The sequence below is a fragment of the Electrophorus electricus genome, chromosome 13 (assembly GCF_041902795.1).
Source record: "Electrophorus electricus isolate QZ-2024a chromosome 13, ASM4190279v1, whole genome shotgun sequence".
Classification (NCBI taxonomy): domain Eukaryota; kingdom Metazoa; phylum Chordata; class Actinopteri; order Gymnotiformes; family Gymnotidae; genus Electrophorus; species Electrophorus electricus.
This window is the reverse complement of record NC_137509.1, coordinates 10,415,205-10,441,056: the sequence shown is the minus strand read 5'-3', so window position 1 is coordinate 10,441,056 and position 25,852 is coordinate 10,415,205. Positions and strand designations below refer to the sequence as shown.

Genomic DNA, 25,852 nt, shown 5'->3' with positions numbered 1-25,852 from the left:
AGAGAAATGTCATTGTTATGGGGACCCAGTGGCGCCCAGCCTTTTTGAAGCTGATCATCCTTCCTTTGGACTGCACATCCTCAACATTAGTCAAACTGTCTGCCCTCTAATCCTTTGGGCTTCCCCCTGAATCACACACACACACACAAAAGGACACACAGATAGTTCAACTGTCTGAAACTCCAACACAGCAAAATGTCAGTGGCCTATTATGTCTGGAGGCAATGATTCACATATATAAAAGTATCATCTGATCTTAGAGCATAAGATGAGTCTGTGCATGTCATTGTGAATTGACTGTACAATTGTTCTGTCAAAACCTAAAAAATTCCTTTCACATAAACATAGTAACTCTTAGCAGATAGCAGTACTTCCAAAAAAATACTTTCTGTATATGTACTGGGTGAACGCCCTCAGAGAGCATCACACATTTAGTGCAGATAAAAATATCTACTTATAAACGATTTATATCATCCTTCACACAAAATCATTTTAAACCTCCACGGCTTGCTAATGAGAACTTCCTCCCTCTTTAAGGACAAATGTTTCAGTTTCTTTCTACATTACTCTACTTTATTTTTTGTGATAGCTCAGTTTTCACCACATCACTTTCCTTCATTTTGATTGCCTTTCCATTAGGACAAATACGTAATAAATGACACAAACAGCCTTTTAAAAAAGCCAAGGCTGGCAGTCAGCGTATCATAAGCTACATGCTACTAGCCTACCGCCCACATTTGTGGGTCAGAATGACAAAATCACATCTGGTTGGGTGCTGGATCAGAATTGGTGAATGGAGCCCAGACTTTCTCTTGGCCAAACACAGAAACAGTCAGCGGCAATGGATTTACAAGGGGCACACTCGTGGATTTTAGTCGTGATTGTTTGAATTGGCAGGAGTAGTAGACTATTCCTTTATTTAACCCCTTAGATGGGTCTTTTCCATTAAAAATAATAATTTTAACAAAGAACATAATAAGGAGAAAGAAGGATTAGAGGACATAGAGGACATAGTACCAAATGGACAAGCAGTGCATTCTGCAATACTAAAAGGCTGTGGTTCTGACATATACGTGTATATTTTATGGCATTATCAGTGATACTTGTTACGGAGGTGACCGTTTAGCTACATTTCCAACATTACCCTTGCAACAATACACTTGCAAGCATGCTTAATAGTCATAAAGAACCAAATGGTGCATGTAGAAAAACAAAATAGTTTAAAAGGAATTTAGAAAGAAACTTTAAACCATACCTGTAATTAGCTTTACAAAAGTTATTATTTTTACAACAGTCTGGGATCAAAGATTAAATACAATAGTCAAACTTTAAAAGACTGTTTCAAAAATAGACATACGGAAAGGCTCCTGTGGTTGCAATGCTTTTTGGGGGCCCTATAGCATGTGTACTCGTAGTTTTTTACTGGTTTCATCTGCAAAGGATTTGGGAAATTTTATGCTTCCTATAAAACTACAAGTAACTGGAGGGCTTCCTAAATCGTAAAAAAACAGAAGGAAAAAAATTGTGGAAAATTGTCTTGAAGGGTCGAGGTTCTCTTCTTTCAGACTCAGAGTCTTGGTGTCTCTGTTACACTCTGTCAGTTCCCATACCACTCACTTTTACTTTCTATCGCTCCATCTATCTCTCTCATCTTCCCCTTGCCTTCATTTCTCCCTCCCTCGCTCTGACAGACTTATAGAACGGTAATAAAAAATGCATAACGCAGTTCCGCACTGGAGACGTGAGCTGGGGATGTCGGGAGCAGAATTCTAAATGTACTGAATCCGGTTGGCATGACATCTTGCAAAGTATATTAGAGAACTGGGTGACTACACCACTGCGGCTAGCGTGTTTTTAAAAAATCGACTTGTGATGCAAATAGTTTTATTGCGGTTCATGACTAATTTCAGACGTTAACCATTTACGATTAGTCTTTCTCTCAGAATTATGTTTTTTTTTTTAGATGGTCACTGCTTTTAACAACAGGTAAATATTAGGATTGAAGTGGTTCGGAGCTGGCCTACAGAATTTAAAATAATAGGCTTATTCCAGATTGTCATGTAAATTGTGCAGCCTGTCCAAAGGCTGTCTACTTTAATCTATCGCACTCTTAACACATTTAGGTAAAAAAAAGAAAAAAGAAAAAAGATTATCAAACGAGAGTCTGAGTTATTTCGGTGCTCTTCTTGATAACTACAATGCTGCTTGTGCCAAAGCGCGAAGTCTGCGTGGGAATAGCTGACTGTTTCAGCCGCGTACACCACCATCCCCTGCGCTCAACGCCCCTCTCGCGATGGTACGAGCCCAGTTCTACACTGTTCTATTGTGAGAGTTTTCTTACTCTCGCGAGATGTGAGAAGTTTCCCACGCCTGTTGTTGTGGCGTCTGCCCTTTTCTCTCACTCTCCCTGCCCCCCCCCCTTCTCCTGTCCTCGTCACCCGCCCCCTTTCTCTCTTTCTCCCTCGTCCCTTCATCTCCAGTCGGCTTGTGTTGTCTCGGCGGCTACTTGGTCTGGGGGAAAAGGATCTCGCGAGTGTTGGAGTTTTGGTGAGAGTTTGTGGAAGATGGCGCCTGTTGTGACAGGGTAAGTCTGAGATTCAGAACTGGTGGCGGTGTTGGAGTCAAACATTTTATAAGAAGCTACTCTTGCTGAAATGATCTCTCGAATTTCAGCCCACAGACATGATTCCCGTTTCGGTTGTTTGCTGCTTCTTTTCCGTGGCTATGCATGTTTATTTTTGTGCACTGTGTGTGTTTGTGTTTTTCCCCCTTTGAGCAGCTCTTCTGTAGTGACTGTTGCTACCCTGCGCTGTGTTATGGGTCTGTGCATTGAACCCAGCGCACAAGGCTACGCCTGCATGCGATCTGAGGGCTAGCCAGCTAACAGTTAGCTACTAAAGACCGTTTTTGTGTAGCTTTTCGATGCAATTAAAATCTAGCAATACGATATTATTAAAATGTAGATGTAAAGACAAGCCACGATAAAGCAGTTCAATATAATTTTAATACATTCACTGCACACATGCGCGTAACCTGATGTTGAAATGAAATTTATGGTTCAAGCTTAGGTACAATTGCTTTGTTTCGGAGAGCCTCGTCTCCACCGGCTGGCTGAATTACAATCGCTTTGCTTTGGATGTCTGCATTGTGGTCTGTGTCCGCTCATGTTAGATTAGCTACCTATGATATTCCATGTCAATGAGTACTGTAATACAGACGTGAGAAGAAACATTATTTGACGTGTGTGTTAAACGTCGTTTACCGAATAGCCCCACTGGCTTTCCCATCGACCTCGCATTGCAGACAAATGATTATTTGATGTCGAGTGCAAATGAGGATATTAAAGCTCCCCGACTTGAAGTAGCCTGAAATTTAAACGCTTACAATCTACGATTTACAGCGCTACCGTTAACGCTGTTCCGTAGCGAGTGTGTCTTGCCTCCCTTTCTGTTACAGTAGCGAAATATGTCACTTATAGACAAATCTGAACAATATGTAGAAAATGTTGCAAGCCCCCATGGTTGTTGGCAGGTACCGATTACAAGAGATCCAACATCAGACGTCTGTCTATTGGACACTATGATGAATACAGCCAGTCCTTCCAAGAGGATTTTTCTTCCCCCACTCTAGTTCCAGTTGCGCTCACAGGCACCCATTTTGCATATTTTTTGGTGTCCCTTCGCACCGGTTGCTTAGAAAAGTTAGAGTGGTAACTAATAATTTACCAGCCCAAATTAAATATAGATTACTGCATACAGCAGTATATCAATTGTTATAATTGATCAATAATCTATTATTGCAGTGATACTTTAGTTGTATACAGTTAACTCCCCTTCAGAATATAGTTATTTAGTTTACAATTATTCGAAGTTTCCCCTCTGTGTTCATAAAAAGAGTGCCTTTATTACCATTCGCAAGCTTTCACGCCAGTAGGTGATAGACAGGGTAGGGGGGGGGGGCTGGCGGTGCGTGCTCATTTGGGGGCTTTCCAGCAGACCTGAACTCCCTCTGAGTCTTCAGCGAAGCTAGCCACTGGCTGAATAGCCACCTGTCTATCTGATTTTGTCCATCTGGAAGGAGGGATGAAGGGAGATGGCATCAGTTAGTGATTTTTGCAGAGGAGAAAAACATAAATATAATTATAGTGACATAAGGAGGCTTCATTAGCATGAGCGATGGCATTGCTGCGTCAGCGGCTGGAGATATTGAGTGGAAGGCTGCTCTGTTCTTTTTTGCAGTTGAGTTCATGGGCCTTAGTGGGAGTGCGTACTCCCAGCTGTGGGACTAGCTAAGAATGCTCACTGGAAGACAAGGGGTGTATAATCGAGACCCAATTTTTGATACGCCCATCCAGTTTGTTTGTGGCACATGCCAGTTCGGATTAATATACACCAGTTCACTAACAACCGTGTAATATCAATGGCAGAAGAGAAAACAAGGAAACTGAATGGAAATATATAGTCTGAATGTCAGATTGCTAAAAGTGCACTTTCACCGTTATCCTGTTATGTTTGGGTTTTGGGTATATGATAAAACTGATGGCTCTATCATTTGTTGTATCATATTTGATTGCATGATTGAAAGTCTAAGAAATAATTGTAGAGTCATTACATAGACCATGTTGTATTCTTGTTCATGAATAAGATTTGTGTATAATTTCAGTGTTCAATTTTATTGTTTTACTATATTTTATTTTCTTCTCTTTGAATATCTGATAGAAATACATTTTATTTCAGTGAAACAAGCACAATATTTCTGTCATAGAAAAACAAACAGAGAAATGTGTAGATTGCACCTTGTTAGTATAAGACAATTCAATATTAGCAGTTGTCATTTTTTAAATGTTCTAAAAAATGTATACAAATCTTGGAACACACCACAGAATGGTTTCCCTTTTTGCTGAAATAAAACACAAACAATTCCTGTCATTTGTTATAATCTTGGAAAATTGTGTTTTAGGGCAGAAGGTGTAACCAGCACTCAGAAACTCTTGCTGTTTGGGCAGTAATCTGCTTCACTTGGAATGATGAAAGAATTAATCACCTGTTCCAACATGATATGCCCCCAGGGAACAGGATTTGATTTACCGCACCATAGTTTTTTTTCTCTTCTTTTCTTCTTCTTTCTTTTTTACATTTTAATTTTCTTTTCTTCAGTTTTCCTGGAATGTGTGCTGTTCGCCAGAAGAAGAAAAGTTTAGCCCCTTCTGTCCTATAAAATGGCACTATAAAAGCTGCCTGCAAGGGACAGTAAAGAGTGTGTGTGTGTGTGTGTGTGTGTGTGTGTGTGTGTGTGTGTGTGTGTGTGTGTGTGTGTGTGTGTGTGTGTGTGCGCGCGTGTGCGGGTGTGTGGGTGTGTGGGTGTGTATCTTTATGGCTGGAGCCTGTCCTAGCAAAAGAGAGGTGAGATGTGTTAAAGGAGAACTATTCCCACAAGCCCTCTACCTTTCCTTAATGCCCATTATTAAGGTAAAGGTCTGAGACGGTGAGAGTGAGAGACAGACATGGAGAAGAACAGAAATAGTGAATGAGCAGACTAAAGAGGAGAAGTTGCTGAGCTTAAAGAGATTTGTTCTGATATACAATGAATCTTTATGTATTTAATCACCCCACTCCCAATTTTATTTTCATTTAAGCATTTAATTAGTTAGCCATTAAAGGATACATGTATAGGGTCCCCCTGAATCTTACCACAGCACATTTCTTTGTGGTTCTTATGAAACCAACTAATTCTGAAGTGTGACAAAGTGGCTGCTATCTTAAGAGATCAAGTAAGAAGGAAGTAAAAAATAACCTTGCCGCTTGTAATAAGGCTGAAAGTTTCATGAGCTGTAATTGAAGTTATACGTGGTTTAAAATATGTTGATTTTGTGGGGTGAGAATGCTTATTTGTTTTTTTTTCCAGCTGCATTGTTTCAGTCACGTAAGAAACCTGCAGAACAAAATGGCAGTTTTCTTTGCGATTTAGCTTGGCTGGTAGTCCACTTGTCACCCAGAATAAAATGTGGTCCTTTTTAACTTCTAAGTTGTATCTGTATGAAATGTGCCTGAGCATACATTTAGGGGGGTGTATTGGTTTTAGAGGTGGTACAAGATTATACTGACAATTTGGATTTCTGTGGAAATGTTAAAAACTGTTTGAAATTACTGCTCCAATTTGATTGATTCGTTACTTGACTTAGTGATTGACTATCCTCTATCTGAAGTGGGTTGTTCTTTTGCTAAATGTAGGCTGCAGTACCTTATGAAAAAGTGAGACACATCATTTGCTTGTGTGAGCTTGGTAATGCTATGAGTGGTTTTAGCTTTATCAGGGAGAGAGGACAGGTAATCGGAGCGTCATTATCAGTTTGAGCCAAAATGTGGAATTAGGATAGAAAGGGGAGTGCAGTTTCATGAAACAGTGGAATGGACAGAAATCCCAATTCTTCCATTGTGTTTTCCTTGGCTTGGTTTATGTGTGAGAAGGGGGAAAAAAAGCTTGTGAGCAGAGCACTGTTTGCAGTGCACTTATATATCATAGTTTCCTCATACTCGCCCCAGTCCGTCGGTTACGATTACAGAACAGTCAAAGGAACTTTTCTCTCTTCAGTGTCAGCAGTTCTGTTTTTTTTGTCTAACCTCAAGCATGTTTCATTCAGAAAACATGATGTGAATACCACTGCCTGATTCTTCATCACTTTCACTAACTTTAACTCTGTTTGCAATTATCAAGTAAAAAAATACTTTGTACTTAATTTAAGTGATTAATTTCTTTATCTTGTCGGTTGTCTAAAAAGAGTGGATGTATTTATGAATTTTGTACTGAAAAGATAGGAATGTAGAACTAAATATCACCTCACTATGAAATAATATCCTAATAAATGGTTTTGATCTTATTATTGTTATTATTATTTCCATTAATTAATATATTTTATTCTTTTAAACTTTTTTTTAACCTGGAATATGAACTATCAGAATGCCTGTTCTCTAGCACAGAAAAACAGTCCTGTGTTGATAAGTTGTTTGTTTTGGCTGCAGACAAAGGTCTATGTGTTGTGGACTGACTGTGACTGACAGGGTATACTCAGAGGGGTGGAGGATTTTTCTTTTGTGTAGCTGTTTATACGAGTTTGCCTAGTAACTGGAAGCAATGACATTTAGTTTCTCACTGTGACACTATGAATTGCTGCAATATGCATAAGAACAGGAAAGAGAAAAGCTGTAGTGGCAGATCTTGTCGGGCTATTATTATGCCATACAAATCTTCTAACTTTTCAGTTGAAATTTGCAGAATGGCCAATTACATTTTGTATATTTGGCCTTGTAGGCATCAAAATAACAAACAAATAGGTACTGAGTAGGTAGACCCGATGGGAACATGAATTAGAAGAAGCGTAAAGTTTTTATCAACTGGAAGTACAGATGATGCAGATTGAAAGTGTAGGAAGACAAAAGGTTTGATGTTTGGCCTCAGAAAGGGAAGAACAGTGGTGAAGAGAATGGAAAGGAGTTCCAAAGGGGCCATTACACTAAAAGATGTACCTGAGGGTGTGAGCAGGAGGTTAGAGTAAGGAAGCTTGGCTGGGTCTCGCATAAAGAACTTAATTTTAAATGCTTTGGCTACTGACAGAATTGGATTAAGGAAGAGGTTGAAAGAGTGAACTTGTTCATATGGTTAAAATAGACATTTGTTCAGACTAATTTTTAAAACCTCTACTACTGTTTTCTTTGTTGCACCAGTTTTAAGTATCCTGTTCTGGTGTATGTCTAGGGGAGAAGTTGAGAGAGCAGAACTAGCATGGTTAGAATTTAGCTGATGTATGTTGGTTGCTTAAACCATTGTTGATGAGATATGTGTCTAAAACCTGCATTACCATGGCTGTCTCCTTGTTTCAAACAAAGCCAACCACAATTTAGGTGTACAGTAATGATAACTTAAATGCCGCTAAACAATTCAAAGGTAATCACAGCTCCAGCCACCATTTGAATCCTTTAAATCCACATAATTATTTTGACTGGCTTCAGTTTTCACATGGAATTGAGTGGAGTTTCAGGTCTACCATGGAATTGAGCAGTGTGCGGATCACAATGCTTCTGGCCAGCATGTTTAATCAACACAAAAGTGGCAGAATTCACCATTTTACGGTGCTGCGGCATTAGCGGCCTCCCTCAGAGTAGCGGAGTTCACACATTCAGCTCTGTTTTGTCAAGGTGGTGAGGTTCTGACCAAGCAGCTGTGGAAGAAGGTGCGCTTCTGTGGCCCAGGGAACGGGGATGGGCTGACGGCAGAGGCGCAGTAGGTCTGGGCGAGGCAGCAGCGGCAAAGAAATCGGAGAGGAAGGTGTGCGCTTAGAGGTGCTTCAAACTGAGAAGGCGAGAGAGAGAGAGAGACGGAGCTGGGACTCCCCCCCCACCCCCAGTGATCGAGGAGCAGCAGTTTTTTTGTATGTGTGTGTCTGTCAGTCATAACAGTAGGCAGAAACCATCTGGTAGGGTATGTGACACAGGCAGAGTATCACAAACACCTTCTGTCTCTAGCATCTCTCTTCCTCCTTAGCTCCCTGCTAGGGTTCACATGTGGGCTAAAGGTTAGGGGAGATTTTAAAATCTCTGACCACTTTCTTCTTTTCCCTCTCATACTGTGTCATTAGAAAGTTATTTCCTTTCTGCTTTTTGAAGCTTCTGATTGCACTCTATAGCATTTTAGGTTGAGGATATGAAAAGTTATCCAAACATTGTAAGGTATGTCACTGGCGTGCAGACTGCTGTGGATATATGCACAGTTTGTTTAAGTGTAAAGGGGTCATGGGTAGACCACTACACAACAAAAGGACAGGAGGTGACCAGTGACCCATTTAGAACTTGGAAGTCCTGTGGAGCTAACATGATGGGGTTGACAGTGTCCATGCAAATGTTGACCCAACATGCTTTGCTGCTTTGTCCCAGCCCTTTTCTCTGTTGCACATGAATCTTCGTGGTGCTCAAGATAAAGAAAGAGGGGACGGGTCAATGTGGGTGCAAGGGCTTGGAGTCATATTCTATGAGACCAGCCTACTCTAAAAGGTCTTCATGCTCTGCATTCTTTCTGCAGTTCTCCATTGAAACTTCCATTAAAAAGGTGTCTCTTTCTTGTCTTAATTCGAGGGAGAATTCATCTTTTTTTTTGCAAGGATGCTGTGCTACCAATTATAGTGCATGAGTACTAATCAATATTAGGATTAGGATATGTAACTTCATCCTGCATTAATTCTGCACAGTGCTGTGTGTAATTGTGTAATTCTCGCTCATTAGCTTGCTTTTACATTACCATAAGATAATCCATTTCATTGAGGTCAGCTTTTACATTTACACGGAATATGGAGTTGATGCTTCCAAATTTGCTGTCAGACTGTAAAGATATAGAAAAGCATCCTTTGCTATACCATAGCGATCTAACTGGATGCTTACGTGTAATGGGGCTTAACTAGCTGATCAACACAACAGTGACTTAAGAAGAGTTTAAAGATTACAATACTAAAACCTGACTGTCATTAGTGTTCACAGAGATGAATAAAATAACTCGACACGTGTTAATTTTTTTGTATTTTATTGCATTGTACATACTTGGTTTTCACTGCTATTTTCTGGTGCATGGCATTTGAAGCCTGTTCCATATAAGCACTGCTTTAATTACTCGAATGTATGATTGCAGCTAATATTTGCCTGTTTTGAATTTGCACCTTGTGCACACACCTGTCTCCTGCTTAACGCAGTGGTTTAAAGGATATGAGATGAGTAATGTGACTGGATGAGAAAACAAACTGACCCCTCTCCATGAATAAACCACTGCAACCCTTATGATTGTTTATGAAAACACCATGCAACTTTTAGATTAAGGCACATCTCTAGATATAAGACTGCTCTTTTCATCATGAAGCTTTTAGATATTCTCTTATAAACATTAAAATAATTGGTATATTGTAACTTTTTAAAATTATGTGGAGATGGCACAAAATCAGCTTTCTGATACTGAGCTGATTTTTCTTTTCCTTAAAAACCACTGTGGAGTTGTGGTTGAGATGTTTGGGTCAAACGTTGTTGGGAATTTTTTTTGCGTGATATTTATTATATCTGTAGAAATATAGTATACATCATGCATGGATAAAAAACAGAAAAAACTTTGTTTACAAGACTAAAACATTAATATTTTTTTCCTTCCAATGCCAAACAATTTTTCTTTTAGTTAGATGATATTTATTGCCTTGGTCATCACCTGAGTGGGTTCCCAACAAACACAGACACACTCACTCTCACACTCCTCTCGCTCTCTCACTCTGCTCAGTACAGCTGCCTCACTCACTGACTCCTGAAATTTATACTGTAGTTCATCAGAATTTTTTTTGCAACTGTACTTCCACGTCAACTTAATATTGACAGTACGATTCTTCTTGTGAATCTCAGTGGTAAATTGCTGTTTTACCTGTTATACCCCCACACACCAGGCACTAAGTGGGCAGACAGGAAGGGAATACCTGTACTACAAGTCTCTCTTCACCCAACTTCCGCTTAAAACCAACAGAAACAAAATCTAACGGTAGTTTAAATTAGTTTATTCCCTAGCTTCTTATTCAAATTTTCCACATTAAAACTCAGCATGTTAACAGCAAACTACTTATTTAAATGCTCTCACTAGAAGGCAGACAACCCTGTCCCACACACTGGGTTATCACAACTACATGATAGCAAGGCAAGTCAGCACGTGTGTATGAGTGCATGGATATTTGCATTTACATTATAGCTTTGATAAATAATGTGAATAGCAGTTAAACTCTACAGTTGTATTAACTGTCCTCAAGCTGTTATTACGTGACCTGCTCATACTAACCTGCTGTTATCACATGACCTGTGCACTGCTGCAAAGCACTGCTGTGCTATTTTCAGGCTGGATTTGTGATTGTATCGGATTGGATTCCTTAAAGGTTTTTTTCCTGTTATCCGATCCAGCATTTTTTGCTGATAATGACCTGATTCCGATTCGTGGTATCAGATCAGAGCAATTTCTAACAGCATGTGAGCCATTCTTTTTCTGAGAATGGTGCAGTTTTGTTTCACATCTCCCTGTATTGGTTGCACAATGCAACAGTTCGTTCTGTGGTATTTTCTGCCTTGGAGCTATGAAAATCTTGTTTGACCAGCTGGAGATATTTCTCCTCTGAATTTGTTTTAAAAATTATTTTGGTGGAAGTGTACCTTTTTAGAACTAATGGACCTGTCATGTCTTTATAGAATTTTCCACCAACTATACCAGTGTTTTACTGTGAGGTAGAGTTGTTCACTACTAAATTGTTTTAAGTGTAGCACTCTCTTCTGTTGTTAATTTTTATTTATTTAAAGATTTTTACTCAAAGAAAGACATATGTGCACACGCACTAAGGAAAAAAGGGTGGCGGCACATAGCTAATCTGTAAATAATAATGCTATTTTAAATCATGCACACATCTTTACATACATACATACGTACATACATACATAACACACCTACCCATCATCTCACCCCACTTGGTTCTTAACAAAGGTGACAACATTTGACCAATTGGAAATAGGTTCTGCCTTTGCTGAAACTTAGCTGTGGTTCACTCCAAAATGAGAATATCCAAAAAAAAATAACAATGCCACAGTGTGGAAAGTCTGGCACAAACCAGAAGGATTTTTGGAGGCTGTTGAAGCTGCCATCAAAGCCCCTTTTTGCTGTGAGTTGAAAGTTATTATGGAGTCATCTCCCAGTAGGAGCAAGCCTGTACACAAAGCAATGTTGACATCAAGACCACCAGACAAGTGTGGACTTTTTAATGGCTTATTCTCACACATTAAAAAAAGATTTTCACTGGTGATTATGCACTTGAAATGTAATCTGTATAGCTACCTCAAGTTTCATAATTTCAAGTTTGTAACAATTTAGAAAAAATAGCAATTAAAAAATTGTATTATAGATGATGTTTGGTGGTGCAAGATTTTTAAATTGTAGAGATGGTACTTGATTTGTATTGGTTCTTTTACATTTAAATAACAGTCCTAGAAACTAGCCAGATGTGACCTTGTACTCTGTGATTGTTCATTTCTAAAGGAATCGAAAGCAAATAGTGTGTCCAACACACTTATGCTCTGAAATTGGATCCATCGCATTAAAATTAAATGATTCATTCTAGGGCAATCCAATTAGTCTCTTTATAAGCTTTGCAACTGAAACATAACACCATTTCAAATGTTGATGTAGTAGATCTCCCCCCCCCTTTCCCCCACCAGACAGCATATTGTATCTCATCGTGTCTGCAGCCAAAACTGGCTCTTTTCCTAAAGGAGAGAGCCAGCAAGTGATGGCCAGCTAAAGTCAACTGAGTATATGTATGAGGTGTGTACATATTACACCATGAGGAAGAGTGAGTTTTTTGCCCATCCTACCCAAGGTGGGGCATGAGACAAACCGGTGAAAAGAGACCTGCCCTGATCATATTTTTTCCCTTCCCCCCCCCATATTTTTGTCTAGTGTGTCCAAGACACCCAGGACTGAAAGCATACACATAGTGTGTGCATGCGCACGGGTGATTGTTTTAGGCGAGCAGCCAACAGCAAAACGGCGCTCCAGAAAGTCCCATATGGAGCTTCTATGTGCCCTGCTTGATGTTGGAAGTGGTCATGGAGAGGGAGAAGGAGAGGGAGAGTGTTCTTTGACTTTTCCCTGTCATTAAAATATCCCCTTGACAAGCAAGGAACTGGTGCTGTGGGCCCAGCCATATGTGCCTTGCCTCAGGCGACCCAAGCCGACCGAGCCTAACAAGCAAAACAGAACTACCCGAGCTTGACCCTCTTCCAGTGCACTCCACCCTTTCTGCCATTGGTGTGGAAGTGGGGTGGCGTATTTAGGGAAATTAGAGATATGTCTTAGTGAGTACTTTTGCTCCCCAAAATAGGACTCCACTCATCTCTTACTTCCTAGAGGTTTTGATACAGAGGAATGGAAATAACCCATAAAGTACATTAGTAGTGTTAAATCTTTTCTGACTGGCGGGGCTAAAGCCATAGCATAGCCAAATTCCATTTCAATGCATCCGATGACCCAAAGTGACCTGATCAAATTCACCCCAAAAACCCACAAACTCCTTCTGCACCTAAAAAGCCTTTACCCTGGTCCATGTACTGATCTCAAGGAATGGCGTATGGCTGATTTTGGCTTAGAGACAGTTTGTGGAACAGGTTTACCCTAATTATGTCTTTAGTTCTTCCTGTCTTCCTCTTATACATCCAGGTTTCCTTGGAAGTTGGCGCACAGGGTCATGTTTATATAGAGCTGTGTCCCCTCAGCAGTGTGGTGCTTGGCTCCCAGGCTGGTGCATGTTGGCACGGTGCAGGCCAAGCCCTACTCTACCCTGCAACAACTTACTGCAGGACTTACATGGAAGTGGTTTGTTTTATGTTTTGAAACATACATGCTCTTTTTTCACCAATTAAAAGTTCCAATATGGAACAATCATCTGTAGTGTGATTTTATAATCTTATCAAAAGATAAAGTTGTTCACTTTGAACTTTGTGCCCAGGATTCACAAGGAACAACTTGGGCTTGGCTTGTAAGTAGTTCTTGCTTAAAAAAACAACAACCAGATGCTGGAATCCAAAGGCTTGCAAAAAAATCAATCGGTTAATCAGTCATTCAAACAAACAAACAGCAAATAATCAGTGCAATGTCTGAACACATTGAAGTGCCTGTCTCCGGTTCTTGATACTGGCTGACCACCGGTGGTGTGTCCCAGCTTAATAATCATCCATACAATGACATGAAATTCAATATAACACAAAAGCAGCAACCTGGTCCCATAAATTTGTATTCATTATCCAGTTCTTGACACCAAATAAAATGCTTTTGTTGGCAGGGTGTGCTTGTATTGTTAAGTGACATCAGGAAGATGGCATTTCTCAATAAGCCACCACTGTAAACGTAGTCGGAGCAGTTAGCTCTCAGAAATTTATCTCTCTGCCTGCAGGCACCTGACAGGCCGGATATGCTTCTAACTTACTGCCCACCAACACACCGTAACTCACATTTTTACACTTTTAAGCGCATACGCGTTTGTGCATGCATACACATACAGCACAAAAACACACACCACAGAAACCTAAACCAGGTTTTGTCTGCCAACAGTGACCTCTTCCTTTTTTCTGAATTATGCAGCAACTTTTATCACATTTGTCTTAGGAAAGAAAAACCGCCCACCCCTAACCCCCATAGCCCTGAAATGGTATCCACACTTCTAATCAACTCCTGTCTGTTTGATAATATCATTGACGTAAGCGCCCGGTAATCTGCACCGTTTTCCCACAGCGATGTTGAAAGATGTGTAAACGTATAAGAAGATGCACACGTCTGATTTCCTTCACATAGTGTTTGTTCACGATTTGCTGAAAAGTACCAGCTAGCTTTTTGCCAACATGTGTGAGAGCAAGAGGATACCACAGTGCACAGTGCCAAGATGTGAGACATGCAGGAGGTGAGATGTGTAAGAGCACCACTGAAACGATTTACAATGCAAATAAATTACATTATAAAATACATGTGCACATTATGAATACTTTTGCATACCATAGATTTACTGTTTCGATAGTAAAATGTGATAGAAACCGGACAAAAGGCACTCCTGGACACGAGGCTAAAATAACTTCTATTAAACAATATGGCTCCTGGAGATTTTGAAGCAAATTGTAACATATAAATTACAAATGGAGCATGAAGCAAATTCTGAAGTCATTGCCTTACATTTAAAATGTGTTCTGATAACTATAGCTATAACTCTATAACTCTATTGGAAGCTGCTCCCTTGATGAAATAGACAAATATGAGAGAATGCCAGATGAGATGAGTTTACCTGATAACACTGACAACATCCTTTACATGATCATTCTGCTGTATCATTTCTCAGAAGTGCATGTCTGTCTGTGGTGTTAGTGCCCCTGTTTTAAATGTGAGTCTTGGGTTTGAGTTTTTCCGGGTGTGTGTCTCTCACTCTTTTAGCCATTTCTCTGCATGTACATTTAAATTGGTCAAGAATTCTCAATTCTCATTCCCCCATTACAATATATCTGGTTTTGGTGACAAATATGTGTCTTAAATATGCTGAGGTGAGAAAGTACATGGTGTGAAAGAGCCATTTGCATAGCTTTTGCTAATTGATTCGTCTGGATTTTGAACCAAATGACCATCTATCTCGGTCATAAGAGCCACAATAACATCTAGATTCAGTGCAGAACTGAGAACAGCCATGTGCTGTTTGGTCATCATGCTTTGCCCAAAGTAAGAAAGCAGTAACTCCTGTTTCTTGACAAGCCATTTGATTGGCTAAACTGACTTGTATTTGATGCACTTCCTCAAATAGAGCACTGAATCCGTTTTGTAATCAAGACTAAATGGCCACTGATGATGAATGGCGTCACTTCCCAGTCAGTGTCCACGATATGTTTCGTAATCATGCCATTTTCCACCACAGTTCCTAGTTGGACTGCTTTTGCTCATGAGCAGTGCGTGAACGAACTTGACACTGTTTCCCATGTGGTCTGCAGGGTGGGTGTGGGTTCAAGAGTGAAGCCTCGATTGGGCTGAGCTTGGACTTGGTCACAAAAATGTAAAAATAAAAAAAAAGATTTTGTGATGGAAAGAGTTTCTGTAAAAGTATTAGTGTAAGAGAAGAGGCTGGGGCGAGAGTGGTGGAGCAAGTTCATATGTATGACCCACCCCACCCTGACTAGGCATGACAAGGTGCAAATGCTGAACTAAACACTGAATCATGACTCGGCTCTTAACTCGGGCCTGAGATGTTTGAATCAAGAATATGCCATGTTCTTGTAATAATTTTTGTTTTTACTTCATTACAGTCGGCTAAACTAATTTATTCACATCATTTGCATTCATTTTGCTCTCATAAAGTGTTCATCTTCACTTGCTTTTTATGGTTGTGTTGCGAGAGAAATGTGCTCCTTAGGTGTACAAAATGTCCTTTGGAGACGCTTGCTTTGTGCTCAGGAATTGCATTTAATAACTCTATTGACATCCGCTATATCCTTTTCCCCAGCCTTTTATTTAGCAGCACTGAGGATGACCATAACAAAATAAGCCAGTTAGCTAGGTATAGTATGGCAGAACTGTTTAACTTAAGTGCCATGATGTGCTTTGTTGTGGTTTGTGAATTAATGACACGCTTTATTCACTACCATAGCTGATTGTATTGCACAGTTTAATTTAAATAGATTGGTCTAGCCACACCTGTAATTACTTGAACTTTCCACAAAAGACAACAATTAGCAGAATGTCACTAATTAGATATGCTAACAGAAATCTCATTTGATTTGCTTGCTGAAATTATTTTAAATTTGCATCAACACCCTATCCCCTTTAAAAAAATTTATCTCAATCACATGACCCTCAGTCATCCTATGTATGTAGGAAATGCTCATCCTGCCAAAGTTTTGGGTTGTGAAATTACATCATTCTTACTTCCTTTTGGAAAAGGGAGAGTGTCCCCCCCCCCACATCACTTAATATAGACACTGAGCCAGTCAACACCCATAATGACTCAAACTTCTGCCAGTTCAGTGACCTTGAGCTAGATGTACTCTCTTCATGCAGCAGGAAGTAATATACTGGCATGTGAGCTCATCAAAGTTTTAGAATGGACAGAGGTAACAGTTTACAGATTTTGTGCAGGAAATTGTTTTCTACTGAATAATTTTCTAAGATTTAAATTGTTTGCTCTGAAATGTCTTGAATCCTGTAAATAAAACCACATCCACCATGTGCACTTTTAGTATGGCTGCAACCCCGGAAACACAGTGTTTCTGTGCCAGTATAATGAGGAGTAGAATGCAGTAAACATATGTTTGGTTTACTCAACTCTAGTGAACTAGTGTTCGCCTGCCAGAGTGAAAGGGGACATTTTCCTCTTCTCCCTCTGGGATGAAGGGTGAGGACCAGTGGAGGGAAGGAAGCAAAAACTGGATAATGCGCAGAAAAACAGATTAAAACACAGTTCGCACAGAACTTCCCTTTCCTCTATTGAGCTCCTCTTGGAAGTGTCCAAGGGAGGGAAATGTGGGCGGCTGCCGCTTGCCTATAGCCTCACGCTTTGTTTTCTCTCGTTCTTCCCCTCTCAACTTTCCCTGCAGCTCCATTCGTTAAGCTGGTAGCGGCAGGGGTACTACTGCGTGTTGAGTGAATGGACTCTCTGACCGGTGTGCTGTGTGTGCTTTCTGCTTTCTCCTTGAAGTTTATGTGAAGCTCCTTACTGAGGGACTTTCTGTGGAGGACAGTCAAGGGTTCTGCTGCACAGTCACAAATGAAGGCAGAGAGGCTCAATATATGACCTCACTGACCAAACAGGAAACGGCCTCGGCTGCTATCTTTGCAGGTTTTTTCACCTTCTGATTTGCACCTTTTGTGAGTTTTTTTTTTTCTCTCTCTCTCTCTCTCTCTCTCTCATTCTGTGTTTGTGTGGGAGAGAGAGAGAAAGAAGAAGAGAGGTGAGGATGTGAGGAGTAGACAAAGAAGCAAGGACCTTTTTGTCCTTGTGAACTCAAGTGAGGCTAAGACTAATTTCTCCAGACCAGCTCACAATGTGGCAGAAAAAGTTTCTCCAAAAGCACTGATTGTGTTGTGGCGAGCTGATATGTAGCCCCTACCAGCACACTGGTTGCCAACTTTTTACTTACAGCACTCAGACTGCAGGGTGCAAACACTGTTGATTACTCGACATGGCATGTGTTAACAAGAGCACACCTTTAAGAGGCTCTTGGTTTTGCACTTTTTGTCTATTTGTCTCAGAATATAAGGAAATGGTAGTTTCATGGACTTTCTTACACTTTTTTTATTCACACATTATTTTTCTTGACACCTTTTAAAAAGATGGTAACACATTGACAGGTAGTGGAAATTAGTTTCATCTGGTTCCTGACTTCCACGGTCTTCTTTTTTTGGATGCAAAGCGCCCAATAATTCTCATTTGTAACTCAGTCCCCCAGCTGTCTCTCACACTACTTGGGACTGTGACAACCCTTCAATAATGAAGACTGGCTAATACTACTCTTCATAACATGAAGAATGTTAATTGAATACTATTTCCTGTTGGCAGACTTTTCCCCTATACTCCCATTATAATCGTCTGTTGTTTAATTTGAGGTATGAATTTCTACTTACCTAGCTTTATTTTAGTGTGCTCAAAGCCATCTTTTAGATAAATATGTTTTTTTGACTGCTGCTCATGTCTCAGATTTTTTGTGGGATTTTAAAACATAATCCATACGACTATTAGCTAAGCAGTTTTGCATGGTTTGGTTGTAATAGCAAGATTTTGGCTAACGAGCTGTCAGCTCTCAATTTTTCTCTTTGCGTTTTTGTTTATCAATTGCAAGGGGAGGCAAAACATAAGGTTTTACTTTCAGAACCAGGGGAAAGTAAGTAATTAAATGTGTGAAATAGCCAGCCATCACTTCCATGAGAACCCAGCTGTTAAAACCAGAACAACTTCCATATGTTATGAAGAAGGACAGGCTTAAATTAACTCTTAGAGAAATCTTCACTTCAGCCTGCCTCTCTGATATTCAACCCAGTTCTATGTCCTTGAGCTAGGTTGGGGAGCTGTACACTGGCACCACACCAGGGGTGCTATGTAAGAGTTGTGCTTCACATCACCGTGTGTCCTTGGTTTTTACAACCAATTTAATTCTGGCACTACTGATGAAGACAAATTTGCTTCTCTATTAATCTTCATCAGACCTAGAACACTTGTGTGGAAATGCCTGAGGATGGTTAGAATGCTTGCAAAATGGAATAAAAAAATTGTGTGATCTGTTAGAGAGCTTAATTGCGTATTGCACTTTCTGTGATGAGGCCTAGGCTTATATAATGATAATGATTAGCCTAACAAACAGTATGTTGTACAACCCTGATAGCATTCTTGCTAAGGTTTCCTCCTCACCCCCATGGTTAACAGTGCACAACTGATATTGTGAATTGAAGGCATGCTTTTTGAATCCTCTAAAAGGCCAAATGTGGAAAGAGGTGAAAGAGTGTACATTTTCTTCTGCATTGGTGCAGCTGCTGCTTTTATTGAGTTATGCATCCGTGTGCTTTTGGTGTAGATACAGCTCGCTTCTGTATGGCAGCCTAACCTTTAACCACAGCTGAGTGAAGCTCAAAAGATGAGCACTTCCATGTGGAGAGTATGCCACACTATGGATGATTTTCAGTTTTGTGATAATTTTACATTTTTAGTTTTGTGGTGTTTACGGTAAATGTCCATCTGTCATTATCAGTGAGCTTTGACTCACGACTTTGCAGTTTGTCCAAGTTTAGCAGTTGAAACGCAGTAATAAATAATAAAGTAATACGGCAATAAATAATAAAGTAATAATGTATCTGGCGGCAGGGGGCGCTTACGCGAAAACTACAATTGTATATGAAAATATGGACATAATTACAGCTTCAGGATAGCTGTACAACTTCAGGATAGTTTTAGGATGCAACTACAGTTTGAGGACTGAACACTTAGTTGAGTTGTTGCTTTCTCACTTGTTAGAATAATGATTGTGGTATTAGACTTTTTCGTTTTCAACCAGGTGCCATGCTATGATTCACCCAGTAGTGGCCTTTCAAATGTGATTTTTAGTTAAAGTCCTTTTTGTTAAACTTGTGTTGGACAGATATGATTGATCTGGGCAGCATATTCTAACATTCCAATTTATGCACACCTAATGTACACCTGTTACTTTTTAAGCGTTCTCAGATATGTTCTCATTTACTCTTCTAAGGCTGGGTTCTCATTTAGGTTTGCCTGCCCTTGTGCATCTGCAGCAACTTATGTTTTAAAAATACCATTAACATTAAACCTAAGTGGAATGAAAGTTTGATAGTGACAGTAATGATGGAGTGGCAGAGTCAAGATCCAGAGAAAGGCTGGGGGGTGTCGGTCAACCGCGTAGCCTCAGATGGACCTCTCACTGTGGACTACACAGCAGTGGGCCTGGGCTGCCTGGAAGAGGCTGGAATCCATTATCCACCCAAACATCAACGTTACACTGTGGGAACCTTATTGATCTCCAGCTCTATAATTATTCTACTTACACACCCTCTCTTGCTTTCTCTGTCTTTTTCTCTCTTGCTGTTTCAGTCTTTCTCTTCTGCCTCCTGTTTTATTCTCTTCTCTTCTCTTCTCTTCTGCCTCCTGTTTTATCCTTCTCGCGATCTTCCCATTTCCCCACCCAATCGCCTCTTTGTCCCTCTCTTATCTTCTCCCTTGTTCTCCTCCATAAGTGCCTGAAACCCCCCCCCCACACACACACACCATCCTTAGCCTCCATTTCATGTCTTTTCCAGTGTCTCATGTTGTCTGCTTTCTGTTTTCCTCTATGAAGGATATTTAAGTTGTTTATATGAAATTCTAATTTTCATATGACAATAACATTGGTGGTGTTCAAAGCCTAGCAGCATAAATTTGCTAATAGCAGTGTTAATACATGTACTAAGGATCCTAAGTTCTAGCTAAATCATCCAGCAGTCAACTGTTATAGCTTGTGCATTCAGTAAAAGATTATTTGGTTATCTCTCATTTGGCAAGTTAGTAAGCGGTATTGTATGTTTAGATTACTTGACGCTTTAACCACTCCCGATCTTTACCCGTTTTGCTGTTGGTATTCCGCACTACGGCAGCTGCCCTTACCCCGTTGGCCTGTGGCCAGCCGTGATGTCATGGAAGGGCCGGCGTGACTGCCTTGGAGATCCTGCCCCAACTCCCTGTGGTCCCTGAGCTGGTAGATCCAGCCATTGATTTTTCTCTCCTCTTCTATTTAAAACCCTCTGCAGCTTCCCCTGTCTCCAGACTGCCACCTTGCAGGGCTCAAGTTTGCTGTCAGTTCAGCTGGAGCCCTGGGGGACTGGGTGGGGGGGGGGGGGGGGTGTTGAGGTAGGTGCCCCCCTGTATGGGCAGTTACATGTAGCTAACTTGCCTCAGTACTAATAAACCCAATTCAGTATGCTGACAGAGGCTCTTTACAGAAGTGTGAAAGCACATTTCTGCCTAAATGTAATGATGGCTGAAAATGCTCTCCATGTGGTGTTGGTCCCAGTCCAGCTAGTACAAACTACACCATGGGCATGTTATAATCTTTAGCTGATTGGACCACTGACCAGTTGAGGCAGTGCTGTGTTGTCTTTGTAATATCCAGATTTCAAAGGCCTATCTCACTGACCAGACTATGTCAATCACTGCTGTCACAGCTTCACACCGAAATCAATGAATTGAACACAAAGGACATTCACTGCTAAATATGAACTTTTGGAGGCTTTGTGCCATAGTTAAAACCAGCTCTGTTAGGATACCACAGCTCAGGCACAGAGCCACACTGGCCTGAGTAAACTTGGGACATGGTACAAGAGGATGATGTCATGATTGATCTCGTGATATGACTAAACTGCTGACAGACTTTAGTTGCAACCTTAGAGGAAAACCATACATTTTCCTACAAGTTTTTGTACATTGATGATCTGTGATTCCTTTAAACAGATGACTAAATCACAGAAAGAGGTTCCTTTTTTAATCTGTGTCAAAGTTGGCCGTCATGAAATATAGCGACTGTACAGAATAAAACTGACTCAGTTGGGGCTTTCTGTGCCTTGTTTTCACATAAGCCCATGTCTGTTCACTGTTTCTCAGTATGATAGTAAGAAGTTACCCTTCCAGTATACTGGGTACTGTAAGATGAATCCATGAATAGAAACCTGTTAAGATATTTCTCATCTTATCTGAGTATTACTGGATATTACTTTGTAGATGAATTGAGTAGTAATCCTTCATAGCCAAGCACTGAGCTCTTTCTCCAGACCCTTAAATTGTCTGAGATTCTTTGCCCAAGATTCACAGGGCCCAATCTCAAAGCTTTATATCACTGTGAGTTCATTTTCTCTCAGACGTATCACCCAAACTCTGAGATTCACTCTCACAGTGTGATTTTGTGTTTTTCTATGCTACTGACATCTTCATGCAAAGATGCAAAGTTGTCAACTTATCGCTTATTGAGGTTGAAGGTTGGCCAGGTTTAGTTTGGTGCAGAATCATGGGGAGCGAGGAGAGGTTTGCGGTGCTGCTGTTTGCGGAAGACTACCGGAAAGACAAAACAGTCCCAGCCACCTGTTGGTGTTTGTACACATGGTCATGTGACCAAATTGTCCCAAGGTTGCTATAGCAGCTGCAGGCCTTTGTATGTCTTTGCCAATCATGTTGACATTTGAGGGCAAGAGTATGTCAGTAACCATGAATTATGGCAGACAAACAATTTTGGTTTGTTTGTGCAATGTGGGTGTGTACCTGTGCCCCTCTGTAGAAATGCACTCCGCAAAAATAATCCGCAGGACTCAGGCGGTTTCGCAGGTGTTTTCTGTGCACAAAATTGCACAATGTTTATGTTGTGGTTAGAAGTCACTGAGCTTTGCTAAAGAGCTTCTCTCATGTGCTGTCTCTTTCTCTCTCCTACCCTCTCGTTACAGGAAGTTTGGGGAGCGCCCTCAACCACAGCGCCTGACGAGGTAAGCAGACCATCGTCATCTGATAACAAACAAACACAAACAAAGAGGCAAATAGTCTAATGAGTGCAATGGAGCACCAAATGGCTTAAGCTTTGAAGCATTTTGTGTGTCAACATAAGGAAACAGTACCTACAGGTATTACATGTATTGCCATAGTCTTATGGGATGGATTTTTGTGGTATGTATTTCTTTAAAAGATTTCATACTGGTCACTGGATGCTTGGCGAATAATATGTCTGTGTTGTGGCTATGGCTATGGTTTCTTTATAGCCGATCTGAAAATTAAAGTGCTTTTGGCTCAAGGCCCTAAGGCCTCCACTGGGGTTTGGTTGTGGGCTTTCAGGACAATACATTGCGCTCTCTCGTTCTCTCTCTCTCTCTCTCTCTCTTTCTTTCTCGCTCTCTCCATTTTTTTTCTCTTTTTCCATTCTCAGAGGGGAAATAAGAGGCTGAGCATTTTTTTTTTCCAAAAGTGGAAGGAGCAGAGGAACCAAAGTGATTTTCATAGGCTTCCCGCGATGACTCCAGTGTTTGACTCTTGTTTGAGTCTCTGGAGTGGTGATACAAAGTGACTGAGATGGAAAATGACTCGGCTGGAAGAGACAAGAATCCAGACCTGATGGCCAATGACCGCTCAGCAACTTCCTCAAAGTGTGTCCACATTTGGAGTGCACACACAAACGGCAGCAGGAGCAGAGGGCACACTTCTTCCTGATTGCTCTCCCCTTAAAAAGTCTACCTCTGTGACTGAAGGGCACCAGAAGCAGAGTGCACACTCTTCATGATTACTTCCCCTTAGAAAGACACTTTCTGTGGCTTAGTTACCAAAGGCAGGGTGCCTGCTACTTCTCAACTTTTTGCCCTAGGCTTCTTCTCTTGCTCCTTGCTCACTTGGCCACAGCTGTGTGCTTGTTAGATAGGGGTAAGATGAGGACTGGGCCCAGTGTTGAAAGACTCCCAGATCCCACCTTTCAAGCCCCATCAGTTATTACTGACTTGGGGGAGACAGCAGAGCAGTATTCTGAAGGCTACGGTGCCAGCGGCCGGCACGTGTTAAACCTAAATGCGCTGGACAGTGTGATCAAGCTGGTTGTGACCATGGTGCCATCTATGTGTTTATGTATGGCTGCATTTCATAACAGATTCTGTATAAGGGTGTAGTGCAAGATGGTGCAACACATATGCCTCTTTTATGCATATCTAGCTGTAAAAGCCAAACAATCCCATTAACTTCCTCACTTGTCTCCTACCCTCTACTGCTGCCATTGTGGTCCTTCGCATCTCAGAATTGATTTCTGGGTGTGATGAAGCAATGATATCCAAAGCTATTCCTTGTTGCAGCAGATTAAGCACTCTGTAATGAATAGCAAGACGTGCTCGAACATTTCGCCAGTGAAATAGTCATCTGTCTTCACATAGACATCGACGTGCTGATAGTGAGTCAGTGGCAAAGCACTTTTGTTCTAATCCTGAAGGCTGGCGTTCTATGGTGCACATGCCTTTAAGTGTCCTTGTTAGTGCATCTGTAAGGGCATGCAGATCTGCTGTTGTGTGTTGGCATGTCACGGACTCTTACCGAAGTGCCCTTATGTGTCATATCCTTTTAGGAAACGTTTGACTCACAAAGGGCTCTTCTTCTGTCGTGAGTGGCTGTTTTCACGCATGGATCTGTACACACTCAAATGTCATGCTGGAACTTGTATTTATGTATTCCTTTTACCTTTTTAAATGAATTTGCCCAAATTGAGTGGGTTTGAAAATGATGGCTGTAGGAAGAGGTGGATTTGGAAAGCACCTGACCCGCTGTTCCTGGTCTGTGAGAGAGCAGCTAGCTGAGTGTTGGGCATGTGGTTTTTGTGTGAAGTGTACAAAATCACATGTTCCCAGGGCTTCCCCTTCACATGCGTACACGCATACGGGGGCCTGCGATGTGCCGACAGTACCCAAGGTGCAATGCGCCTCTCTTTCGTGGGGTCACGTGGTCACCAGTTGACTCTGAGACATGGCAGTAAGCTTTTGGCGGGACCTGGCAGGGACATTCCAAAGCTTTTCAGATGTCTGTTGGGAAAGTGTGCCACCGTGGCTGTCCACGATGCTCAATCGTGCACACGAGCGTGACACAATTTGCCATAATAAAAAGCCTGTACGGTTTTGGGCAACACACAACCTTGGTGAAGAGCAGCATTGTCATGCTTTAGGAATGTTGATTTAGAATTGTGCAGTGAAGAGCTCAGGTCCACACGGCATTAGTAGGCCACTTCTATGAAATGCAAACCAAAGGCTCCAGTCTTGGAGGGAGACCAAAGACAACTGCTGCAGTTTTTTGGAGTGGTTTCTGTGCGGCACCAAAAAACATTTGTGGTACACATCGTAAGGTGTGCATCAAAGAATCTTTCTCTTGTTAGTGAATGCTTCTCTCTCACTCTCTCTTTATCTGTCTCACCATCTGTCTATCTTTGTCTCTCTTTCTCTGTCTCTAGCGCTCTCTCTCTCACACACACGCATATGCACGTGCGTGTACGTATACACACACACACACACACACACACACACACACACACATATATCCCACTTGTGCACATGCAGGTCATACACCATATCAGACCTATCAAATGACATAGGCTGCAGAAGGATGACATCATCTTTTTTCTGCAGGAACTGGCCAGAGCGATGTACCTCTTGTGAGCCAGCATGGCATGCATCATGGTTCAATATTTGGTCCATTAGAGTGGATGTTATAAAGACACAACCATATTTTAATGTGTTTTATATTTCAAATCGTACATCCTTTGCTACACACATGAAAATCACAAAATCTTTTGTGACTGTGAGACTGTTAGCTGTGTTAGTTCTGCTCATCAGACTTTGGTGTGTGTTGGGGTGTAGCGTGCAGGTCTGCTGTGTACGCCTTGTGTTCTGTGTTTGCCCCAGGCCAGTCCGGTAAGGGTAACTCTTGTGCTGTGACTCCTGTGTCTCTCCATCCCACCACGCTCTCTCCTTCCCTATTCCATGTCTCAAGGGGCCCCATACTTTCCATAACAAAGGACCATCTAACTCGAGCGTGCGAAGGACGTCTGTGTGGCACGGAGGAGTGTACCGTGTGTGTAGAGAGAGAGGCAGAGGGAAAGGGAGAGAGACAGACAGACCTGCTTTCACCATTACTATGTGTCCCTTCGAGTCCTCTGGCGTGTCAGGTGTCACTGACATCTGTGCAAATGGAGCGTTCGACGTGTGTGCTGCATGCTTGAGTGTTTTTAGCAGATTGTGCATCCTGTGC

General features: G+C 41.2%; 1 protein-coding gene across 3 annotated transcripts in view; it reads left to right on the top strand.

Moving 5' to 3' along the window:
• The first annotated feature begins 2,433 nt into the window (after positions 1-2,433).
• The window catches only part of rbpjb (recombination signal binding protein for immunoglobulin kappa J region b), a 37,397-nt gene continuing 13,978 nt past the window's right edge, over positions 2,434-25,852 (top strand). For 2 of the 3 annotated variants that reach the window (XM_081694675.1, XM_081694674.1), the window contains exon 1: positions 22,536-22,575. Coding sequence is in view for 1 of the 3 variants with exons in the window: in XM_035519694.2 (XP_035375587.1) it covers positions 2,565-2,584; positions 22,537-22,575 (59 nt within the window). In the remaining 2 variants the exon portion in view is untranslated. Of the gene's footprint in view, positions 2,585-22,535; positions 22,576-25,852 lie in introns of those variants that run through there. The other variant, XM_035519694.2, reaches the window with a different exon arrangement.